Raw genomic sequence first — 11,492 nt, 5'->3', positions numbered from 1 at the left:
CCCTTGGCAGGGTACCTTAGATGGATTTCCTTATTATCTCTCTAGATTTTATACTCTCTAGCAAAATCAATATTCAAGCTGGTGCACAATGCAGCCTCTTTTAGCTTCAGGGTTTAAAGATTTATGGGGCATCGGGGAAAACCAATGAAGACAAAAGACAATGACAAAAGAAGTAAAATCCAAGGGACACAAATTGCTACCGAACTAGGGTGGGCAAAAGCAATCATTAAGTTTTGAATTTTCTATCTTTGTTAGGAAACCATTTTTTTATTGATCTCTCTCTGCCCGCCCCCCTCCTTTCCTCCCTCCTGCTTCGGTGAGGCTGCGTGTTGCCCTTGCCCACCAGAAACTGTGATGGAGGCAACGGACATGCTGAGCTTGTAACAGGGAGTTACAAGGATTTCAGGTGGCAGTTTTGGGTTTCTGCAGGCAAGAGATGCTGAAAGAGGGAGAAGAACCAACGCTGTAACATACGTACACCCGATGCATCTTACCCTTTTCCATAGCATATCTGATCTATATTGCATGGACCTTTGTGGGGCTTCAACAGTCCTGTGAAACAGAGCCCATGGTTCCACCTATTGGTTCCACCTATAGCAGTGGTTCCACCAGCAGCAGCACCTATAGGTTCCACCTATATTTTCCACCTATATTTTTTTTTTTGGTCAGAAGTTCTGCAGTGTCACAGGGTCAGTTTTCTTCAGATTTCAAAGTTGCAAACACTGCCTAACACTAATGCATTTCACAAGTAACGTAGCCCCCCCTCCAAGATACGACCCCCTGCCTTGTAAGCCTGCAAGTTAATTTGAATGGTTCCAGCTAGCTAGATTACGATACTCAGATATGCTATTATTTCATTAATTCTGTGGAGTTATCATTAAGATTCCCACCATATTTGCTTATGACTGCCCTAAAGGGAAATAAATGATAGAGTTTAAAAGGTTGCTAACACTGTGAGGTTAAGTGGGTGTGCAGCTGGCTCCCACACTGACCAGTGTTACTCCCAGACTTTCCTGATCACAAAATTACTGTGTATTTTCTTTTCTCCCCCCTCTTCAACCAGGGGGGGGAGCATTATGAGGCTTAGTGCAGCCGTCCTTGTAACGTGCTTGGCGGAGTTATGAAGTGCAATATCACTTGTGCTCTAGGGTAAGTCAGAAGATTTTTCCCATTCCCATTGCTTAGTACGTTTTTTATTGCTACAAGGTTACAATTTAACTGTTAAAACAACATTGAAGGCTTGAGAGGTTCTTCGTCTTTAGCAATAAATGCAAACGAGTTCATGGTAACAATATTTGTGGGTGTCTAAGTGTTGCATATGGGGGAACCCTATCCCATCCACGGCTTGCATTAAATGATTTTATGATTAAATGGAAATGAGGAACTGGACTGCACACACCCATCTAGACACCATTCAAACAGGAAAGTTTTGTCAGCAGGAGCCAGATTCAGTCCTGGTCAAGAATACAAATAGTAGAATTCAAATGGCACCAGAGGTCCTGCATGATCTTCCTAATCAAGACTAGCTGCCACCTGCCAACAGATCTACTGTCTTCTGTACATGTGGACAGGCAGACAGTGGCTGCAGTGACACTTGCAAAAACCTTCTTGTTTCATGGGAGGAATCATAGCCCTGGTGTGGCCAAGGTAAGGAAGCTTCTTAGCTGTCCTCTTTTCCAGGAGGACATCATTGTATATCCTTCACCATGCTCTTTATTTGCTTTCCTCCACAAACTGAGGTACAACATCTGCAAGTGCAGTTCATAAGCCAGTGGAGGGAGAAAACACTAAGCCAAATTTATTGCATCCTTCACCAAAACTTAGGTGAAGGATGCTTTGGTCCTGTTTGCATGCTGCCTGAAGATACTGTCACAATCACAAATCTTGACGTAGAAACTCTTAAGCGCTTGATAGCGTGGAAGCGGTGTACAAATCCCATGCGGGGTCTCAAGAAAGGGGCAAATTTAAACCAGTAAAATTCATGGCCCAGCAGGCTGTGGAGGATCTTGTCAGTTCCTATGTTATGTACCTCTCTCCCCGATTCATTTTATTACCCTGAACATCTGTGGAAACGTGGAGGTGCAGGGAGCCTCGAGGCTGCTCAGCATGTTTGACTCCATTTTCTCCTTAAACGTGTGCAAATGCTACTTCTATTTGCACCTTCCCAGAGCTGTGATTTGCAACACCAAAGCCTAAATGACACCTAAGATCCCTCCAGAGCATTAAACAAACAAGCCAGTAGGACATCTCACAGTCTGGGAAGTGCTAAATTGAAAGCAGTAGTACAAACTGCGCTGCTTTGAAAATGAACCGGTTGAATTTCTTTGCTGTGATCCAAACCTGAGAGGTCTTTCCTCATGGCTTTTTCTGCATGAATCCAGGCTCTGCGCGTGCCCCAGAAAAGTGAACCAGGATTCCGATTCAAGGTTTAAAATGTAGAAAATCCTATGTTTCTAGTCTCATTTTGGTTTTAATTGGATTTATATGAAGCAAATATGAACAGGAAGAGGACAGCCAGGAGAATATCCACAGTAATAGTTTGACAGAGCGGGCGTTTAACATTTTATGCACTATCAGTGAGCTTCTGATTTGATAGTGACAGTAGATAGAAGCCTCACAAAATTACCCAGAGGCAAGTTAGTAGAAAGTTAAAAGCTAGAATATGTTTTGGACTATACAAGATATTTTGGGCTTGAGGACTAATATCGGTTGAAGGACTGTGTTAAAATAACTAGTTATAAAGAGAATACCTGCTAATGGTATCTCGTGGGCTGTCTGCAAGTTCTTAAGTTCCTTCTCAAAAATAAGCTCTCTCCTCTTCCTTTTAAATGACCTTGCAAAGAACAGCCCTAACCTGTGTGCTCCCCAATAGGAGCTTAGTAAGTTTTGCAGTCACAGAATAGCAAAATACATTGCACCTCTCTTCGAAACATCCTTTAAAAACGTCTGGTTTTCTGGCCAGTCATGCCATTGCAAATAAAACTGCTGTGATCAGAACTTTCTATAATGCAATGTTTTGTTCATTTGTTTCTGCGATACACCATGCATTTCAGGAAAAAGGCCACAATGATTAAAACCCAAATCCATCAGTCTGTCCTCCATCAGTCTTTTCCTTCTGGTGAATCATTACCTAAAGAATTTCGGAAAGATTTCTTCAACTGGAAAAAAAAAGGAAAAAAAATGTTATTTTCTTTGTATGTTAAGGGAATGACCAAGACTAGTCTTAAAAGGAAATGGGTGCAAAAGATGACAAGACACGATCTCAAATGTTTAAATTCCTTGTTCCTCAGTGTCTGTGGTTCTCATTCTTTGAACTGTGTGCTAAGGAACCTGACTCTGCTTGATAAATACCCGTGGTAATGTCAACATAAATCAAGAAAGTAGTATAAGATTACAATAAAAAGCATTCCCTCCCATGGTGTTTACATGAAGTTTACACAGAATTTAACCCTAACTGTTCATTTAAGAGAAAGATCAATCCTTTAAAAACTGGGACATGTGCATAGGTGGAAGAGACCATTAAATGATAAGGCAGCTATCTAAGAGATTTTCTAGGCATATTTTATATTAAAAAATGCAGGCAAACAATTTTTTTATGGTTACATTGTGAGATCAGATCAGTCAGAAATGCTGACTTCGAATTTCTTCAGAAAAACAACAAACCTTCCAGTTCACTGCCTTTACTGCCCTTGTAAAACTGGATAATTGTCTCTGCAAATTGAAGCCATAAATTACTAATTTCACATGGTGGGAGAGGGTTGAATATACTAATTAGTCAAACAGTTGCATTCAAAGTTCGAGCAAGCCAGGCAAATACCATCCTTATACTTGTATGTTCTTCTCTCTGGAGCATCTAGATCATTGCCGCGACTTACTGAGAAATAGCAAGGCGGGTCTGCCTGTGTTATCTATGCATACTGAAAGCGCCCTGAAACACAGGCTCCATCCCTCCGGATGAATGCACAGCTTATCTGGAAAGGGTCCTGATCTAGGCTGCGGCAACGAGACACAGGATAGTAAAACCACATTGCAGGTCAGCGATCCCTTCCATGTAAAACCTTGAGGGCGAGACTGAAACGTCTCCTTACGTTGTGTAAAAATGCCTTAAAGTCCATTTTTGCTTGGGGAGGTCCTTTTATTTCCTTTTTACTGGTGCAGAGCTCCTGTGGGTCAGACCCAGCTGAATTCGGCTGAGGTGTTGTCCTGGTAGGAAACTGCCTTGGGGGTGCCCCTGGCCACGGGGCAGAGAGTGAGCCTGCTGCTGTCATATTTTTGCTTGGAGCTCTTGGGAGCACCACTTTTGAGGACCCACTTTGAGGATGCGCAGTGTCAGCAGCATCTGGAAACGCTTGTTTATTCTGGGCTTTTCTTTCTCCCTTCCAATCAGAGAGTCCGAGCTCGGAAAACAGATGGGATTGTTCTACTAGTAATTGGTCCAGCTGCTGCAGAGAAAATAGAAGGAAAAGCATATTGCAGTAATAAAAATATAATAAAAGGAATCAAGCAGGATACACAAGCGTATATGAAGCATGCCTGCTTCTTCTGCTTGGTCCGAAGAAGACGTACAATATCTGGCAAAGGAGACATTGCCGTAAAAAGGAAGAGAAAGGCCTAAAGGACATTTTATTCCAACAGATAGATCTAATTGCTTAATGGAAAATCTCAAATGGACTTCAATCTGTGACCATTGCAGTCTTGACCTTCTAACCCAAGTTTATCAGGGAAGAATCAAAGACAAGTAACTGATCCCCTGACCGTGTTTTCTTCACCTTTCCTTATGAAATGGAGAACTGGTCCAGAAAAGAACCAGACCATTAACCATACATCAGTAATTCTGTAGGCTGACTGCCTGTCACTTTATTCTGGAAATCACAGGACCTTTATAGAGCAGAGGAGAGCAAAGTCACTTCTATAAGTATTGGCAATTTTCCTGGGTGGTTGAGCTCAACAGCATAGTCGAAGAGAGAGTCAAAGATGTAAACTGTAATCTGTTATCAGAAATCCTCCTATTCTTGGCCCTGAAAGGTTTATTCAGACGTACCTCAGAGCTAACGCTTTCAACACTGAATAGCTGGACAGACTTTAACTCTCCCCACATGACCCAGAGCAATGGCTTGTGCAACGTACCATAAGGATGCCCTCCCTGACCTGGCAAGCTTGATCATTCAGCCGAAGTTCCAGCTCTGCAACCTCCTGACGAACAGCTCGCCGTAAGAGTTGCAGGTGTCTGCCTTCCTCCCTGTGGGGACAGCAGTGAAAGCACACTTGAGTGACCTGTGAACACCCTCCTCTTCCTCAGCCCCAGTATAACGTCTCTGCTGTGGTCTTCTTTTTACCCATGATCACAGGATACCTTACAAAATAATAAATAACAGCCCTTGTCTGCTTGACTCTCATTTCTTTGATTATCCCAGTTGCAAGATAAAACACGCTGTAGTTGCAGAGCCAGCTTGAGTCCGGGCAATTTTATCACTTCTGATTTATCGCCAGCACAAAGACTGCATAAATGCCCTACTTGCAGGCAGCTCAAGACTGGAAGCCTGTAGTAACTTTTTGTGAACCCGAGGCTTCTCGGGGATCCCTGTGAACTTGGGCTGAGTCCATGACGAGCTAGTTCAATTTTTCCTGTATCATCACCCTATTGATCATGAGCACTAAGTACATGGCCTAAAGGGACTGGTTTGCCAGAGATCGCTCCCACCTCCTTCCCTGAACCCAGCATCAACTTGGGACACCGAGCTCCAGCTGACTGAGATCTGTTCCTGTGTTCCTACTGCTTAAAACATGGTAGTTGCACGCTAAAAATCTAGCCTGCATCTGTGGAGCAATCCTCGCCTTCAAAATGCTCATGTTTAAGAGCCTTGGACAATGTGGGGAGAGGCTGGGATTTCCTCTGAGCAAAAATCACATCACAATACGTTTCTCCTCCACTTGCAGGATGCCCACAGCTGCACCTCACTGACCAGAAATGCTGTGGTAACACAAGTGACCAGACACGTTGGTGATGCTAGCTTTGGGTTTAGCTAGGTGTGTTGGGCTGACATTACCTTCCTTCATCTGGCATCATGCTGGAAAACAGCGCCTGCTGTTCGGTCAGGTGCTGTTCAATCTCATCCAGCTTCTGCTGAAAGTGCTGGCAGGACCTCTTCATCACTTCTATTTCATGAAGGGTACACTACACAGAAAAGCAAGAAGACACCCCACTTGACTACTTTTCTTTGAGCACTTCCATGTCGAGTGCATTTGAAGCTGACAGCCCAAACGGCATGAGTCCTCCTCTTACCCGCACAACAAGGACCCTGTGAGCAGCTGCTCCAGATGGCACTTCAAGTGAGTTTTCTCTGGGTGCATCCATCACATCCCAGCCACCAACTTTTCTCCTAAAGCATGCAGGATTAAGTCCTGGCACTATTTGAGCCAGTGAGAATTTCATTTTTGCCATTGAAGGGGAAAAGGACTTTGATCAAAGATCTGATGCAATATGCCAAATTCTGATGTTACTGCACTGTTGTCAGACGTTATATTTGAGCAGGATGAGTTGCTATGGGTTAATGAATTTAATGGTTAATGGAATTACTGTCCACTGGAAATTAGAAACTGTTTTGAAAAGGAGAAAGAGGGAGAAAAGAAGAAAGGAGAGAGGGAAGATATGTAAGAACTATGAGAAGGAAAAGTGTCTTTCATGATGGTTTCTGCCAAGTGTTACACTGATAATTTCTCATCTATTACCATTTAGAAATGTCGAATCAGATTTATCTAACTAAATGCAGACATTTACCACAATGCGGTACATGCAAGTACCGCAACAGAGCAATTGTTCTGATCCAAAAGTAGACATCCGTAATACATCAGAGGAAATATGCCATAACTGTGACCATTACTCTTCACTGAGAGAAGGTATCTAGTATTGCTTGTCATCTACATCAACCCTGATGTAGCCATCTACACCAGGAATGTCTCAAGGTAGGGGAGATGAATGAGCAGGAATGGTACATCAAATATTATAAGATTTGCAAGTTACGACTTTGTAGCGCATGACTAGTACCACGGCAGCCCACTAGTGACATTGAAATGTTTAAGTTTCTAGCCACATTGAAGAATTTTCACACTGTGTTCAGGGCAGTAATGCAAACAGAATCATCCAAATTACTTTGGAGATAATACCGTCTGCCTCCTGAAAGCAGGCTCCTCTATTACGCTGAAACTGCTCCAAGCACAAGAAAGTGTTTGGCATGTTCCCATCTTGGCAGATTTTGGTCTCTTGTAAGCCATGGGAAGACAGTGTAGAAACCTGCACTCCACTGCTGACCACTGTAACTGACAGAGAACAAGAGGCACGTTTGCAAAGCATAGAAATGCCCAACCTCTTCAGACTCCTGCAATAATGTCCTTTGATGATCTCTTCGTGTTTGTGTGCTTGAAAGCATCCCTCAGTCCCAGCAAGGCCTGAAACATGAAGAAGCCCTCCCTGCTGGAGGATCAGCCTCAGCCAGAGGGCAAAAGATGCTCTCCATGCATTTGAGAAACCTCGTTCTCAAACTCCATTTCAATGCAGCTGCTATGTGAGGAACACTCCTGATGTGTGACCCAGGGAGAAACCATCCCATAGCAGTGGGAAAAAAATCTAGCCCCAAGAGCCGTGGGATTGCACCAGAAAGGGTTAATTAGAAACTAATAGTGGTTTGATATGGCCAGTCCCGTGATTGCATTAGAGGTGAGATCTTCTAAGTGTCTGCTCCATGTGGAGCACAGCTGGTGCTCTCAGTGCTGTGGGTCAGGGCAGCAATTGCACCCCACTGAGGCAGTCAGAGCAGAGCCATATGAGCACCTTCAGATTAAGCGTTGGCCGATTGCTCATTTGCCCCCCACCACAAACTTTAACTTTGATCCTCAGACAGTTTGCTTGTTCTTTGATGAGAGTGTGTGGGGTGCAAGTGAGCAGCGTCCACATAATAATCATGGTTTCTTCTACCCACTGCCAAATCTGAGCAGAGTGAGGACTTCTAGCCATCAAAAAAGTAGACCCAAATGAGCTTGAAGAGCTCCTATCATTCAGGTCACTAGGGAGAAGTCAGTGGGCCACAGACAAATTTCTATTTGGTTCTTCAAGGCTAACAAAAATCTAGAAAGCACCATGCAAAAGATTCAAGAGGCACAATGTGGGTAGGTTTGGTAAATCATTCCAGCGCTTATAGATGAGGTCTGGGCAGCTCCCCTGGCACTGACTCTCTGAGCATATCGCAGAGCACAAGTCCACATAGATTTATTCAGAGTTCACACTCAGCAGGGATGGAGGAGGGACTAACTGTCCCAGGACTAGTCTCATGCAAGACCTTGTTTAAGATAAGGTGCACGTAAACAGGGTAAATTTACAGTCTAACAGTTGCTTTGTGGCGGCTGCATTCCCCATGCAGGCCCTCGGTAAATGGGACGTATACTGAGCGAGCTTCTCTCAGTAACAAACTACCTCACCTTTAATGCAAAGCATAAAGTAGGCATGTGTGTAATCTCTGCAGAGCGACTAATGTCCAGTAAATTAATTCACTTATTGCACAGTGACTTGGGTGTGGAGCCATATCCCTAAGAACAGATCTTGGGTAACAGTACAGTGCAAAGTCAGTTCCTCCCACGTTCCCTGTCCATCGACTAGAGAAGACGAATCACCATTAGCTCCCGTTCGAAGAGTGCTAAAACAGCAAGTCAATCAATGAGAAAAGGCTTCTCAGTCCACCATAAGGTACTGACTCACTGCCATCTTGTGGCAACAGCAAGATAGCTGACAAAAGGCACATATATTGTTTAATATAATGTTCAAGACATCATAGATTTATATATTCTCATTTTCAATGATATGGCAGCATAAGATTCACCGGTTTCACTTTCTGGAACTTTTATCTAATTATTTTCCTCCCCAGTTTGTGGAGCAGTTCAAGTTTCATTTCCTTATGAAGAGCAAAGAGAAGAGGAAAAACGGAGCAGGAGGTATGCTGCTCCTTCCACATTTTTCTCAGGATGCAAAAGCCCCTCCTAAGTCCCTTCCTTGCTTTCTTCCCCAACACACTCTGAGTCTTTCACAGCTTTTGGGAACTCCCAGCAATTCTGAACAAAGCAATAAAAAAATCTGGTGACTTTTTGCTATCAGTATTTTTATTGCAAATATTCATCTTAGTGGGACTTTAGATTCAATGCAAGCTTCTTATTCTGCCATGGTAAAATGGCTTGAGGCTCTGGGAAGTCGCAATTCCCTTTGATTTAGAGCAGTTTGGCTTATGGTATCTAACTAGCTATTCACAGTTAGTCTTTAATAAACACTAAGTAATATAGCCTAAATGAGTTCTTGGTGAAAGAGGATTACGCTAAATCACGTAACCTTGCATTTTCTGCAGTCCAATAAGTTACTCAGTTGCTGTAACTCAGCTGGGTCACAGGGACTCACTGAAACTCATGCTCATATCTCAGCTCTTCATTTGACCTGTAAACTTTATCACCCAGTTCGCAGTAACCATTTTAAGACTGAACTGATGTACGTAAGTCACTAAAAGAAGCAGCCCTACACAACTGAAGGTACAGATAGGTTTGCCATTTTTGTCCAGAAGGGAATACTTCTTTCCTCAACCATTTTCTCAGTTACATTCCCAAGACATACCCCACTAAAGAAGCAAGCATGGCGGGAGAGGAAAGGAAAAGGCAGCTTGTACGTTTAGCTCGTAAATGCGTCAGCTGCCCATGTATATGAAGAAACCTACTCACCGGAGCAAGATTACGCATCGCAGTGTCCTGTAGGAGCATCAGCGTTTTCAAGAGCTGCAGCTCGGTGGCGGCACGGTTTGAGCAGCAGCTCACAGGGCGATGGGGAGAGACAGCCGTGGGGAAGGTCCATGGGCAGCAGCCGTGGCAGCAGCAGCAGCAGTGACAGCAGTGACTGCCCTGCACGCCCCCGGCACCAGAGGCTTCACCCCAGTAGCATGACCTGTATTTGCCACAAAGCATGGTGTCAACAGAGGCTGATTTCTTCAGGTGAGCATGGGGTGGATGAAGCGGTGGTGGCCACCTGGGTTTCCTGGCACAGATGTCAGTTTGGCTGGAGGCTTCAGTGGTCTGCTTTACGCCGTCCTTCAAAGCCCCTGGGTCTGACTGTATGAGAGGATCACCCTCAGAGAAGTCCACAGGATCTTTCCTAGCAAGGATCTCACTGAAAGGAGCACTTTGCCCTGTGCACTTCACCCCTGAAGTAAACTCCAGCCCTGAAGGCATCTGAACAGTAACAGATTTCAGAGGAACAGAAGCCATTTCACCATTTTGGATAGTGTCTCCCTGTTCTGATTTGTTAGAACCTAACACCTCCCCTACGCTACCAGTCTCTTGATCTTCAGATGAACTTAATCCAGGCTCTTCCACTCGGCAGGAGGGATGTCTCCGAGATTCTTGTATAGAATAGCTTGAAGCAGCACTGCTCCCACTTTGTGCTGCTGAGTCCTGCTGTGGAGTTTCGTGGAGCTCTGTTTTGGGGGAGCATCTTGTATTTTTTGAATCGTCCTCTGTTCTGCAGAGCGTCTGGACGTTTGTCACCTCATTCGCTGCAAGGAGGGTACCACCTTTGTTGACCACTTCCATGCCCCACCATGGTCCTTTAACACGTCCTGTACAACCTCCAGGGGCACTTTCATGACATGCAGCTCCAATGTCCTTTTCAGTCAGGCACTTCTCACTGTCATCTTCGCCTCCGATTTTACTGTCACTGATGACTGCAGGGTTTATATCAATCAGTTCAGTGAAGGTTACATTCACCTTTTTGTGTCCAGTCCTAAAATACAAATGATCAAATTTTGAGTAGCTAGGAACTCCTTCATTCTGAGTGTCACTCTGAAAACAAGGACTATGCTCCTTTATGCACTCCTCTTTTCCTGGTTGCTTTCTTCCAGTTTTACGCTCCTCCCTGTCTATGTCACAAAGCATTTCTTGTACAAAACTCCGTGGTCCAGCATTACAGGCCTCATACTCTCCATTTTCTGCAGTCAGTAGCAGATGAGTCTCTTCTGCCTGGTCACTGCCTGCTTTTGTTGATCCAGGTGCTGTCAAAATGCTCTCACAAGCTGTTATGAAGACCTTAGCAACACAATCATCTGGCTTTTGTTGAAAATCTTGATTTAACATCAGAAACCCTGTCCTGTGTGACAGAGCTGTTTCTTGATTGTGGATATCAGAAATAAAATTAATCTTTCCTGACAAAGATGCATTCTGAAGGGGAAAAAAAAAAGAGGAAAAATAATAAAGGAAGGAGGAATTGAAATATTATATTTCTTCTATCACACTGGTTTGCCCACCACTGTTTTGCCCTGGGCAGAGGCATCTTAAAATACATCTTTAAACACCCAGTGACCCAAAGAATCAAAGATTCTTGTAATATTTCTTCTCTAATGCCTTGCACAAATCTTGCATTAGAGTGGTGGAAGAGTTGCACAAAGTTCTGAGAAAGCTTCTTGCCTTCTGAG

At 43.9% G+C, this 11,492-nt stretch overlaps 1 protein-coding gene across 9 annotated transcripts in view; it reads right to left on the bottom strand.

Moving 5' to 3' along the window:
* Positions 1–1,185: 1,185 nt before the first annotated feature.
* The window catches only part of ITPRID1 (ITPR interacting domain containing 1), a 49,483-nt gene continuing 39,176 nt past the window's right edge, over positions 1,186–11,492 (bottom strand). For 6 of the 9 annotated variants that reach the window (XM_054193178.1, XM_054193175.1, XM_054193176.1 and 3 more), the window contains 5 exons: positions 9,751–11,238; positions 6,048–6,175; positions 5,128–5,239; positions 4,089–4,442; positions 1,186–3,158 (listed from right to left, as the gene is read on the bottom strand). In XM_054193178.1, coding sequence (XP_054049153.1) covers positions 3,102–3,158; positions 4,089–4,442; positions 5,128–5,239; positions 6,048–6,175; positions 9,751–11,238 — 2,139 coding nt within the window. In that variant the 3' untranslated portion in view covers positions 1,186–3,101. Of the gene's footprint in view, positions 3,159–4,088; positions 4,443–5,127; positions 5,240–6,047; positions 6,176–9,750; positions 11,239–11,492 lie in introns of those variants that run through there. The other 3 variants (XM_054193177.1, XM_054193182.1, XM_054193183.1) reach the window with 3 other exon arrangements.

This window comes from Rissa tridactyla, chromosome 2 (genome assembly GCF_028500815.1).
Source record: "Rissa tridactyla isolate bRisTri1 chromosome 2, bRisTri1.patW.cur.20221130, whole genome shotgun sequence".
In the NCBI taxonomy this organism is placed as follows: Eukaryota; Metazoa; Chordata; class Aves; order Charadriiformes; family Laridae; genus Rissa; species Rissa tridactyla.
The sequence above is the reverse complement of the archived record's forward strand: the minus strand, read 5'-3'. Positions and strand labels throughout refer to the sequence as shown.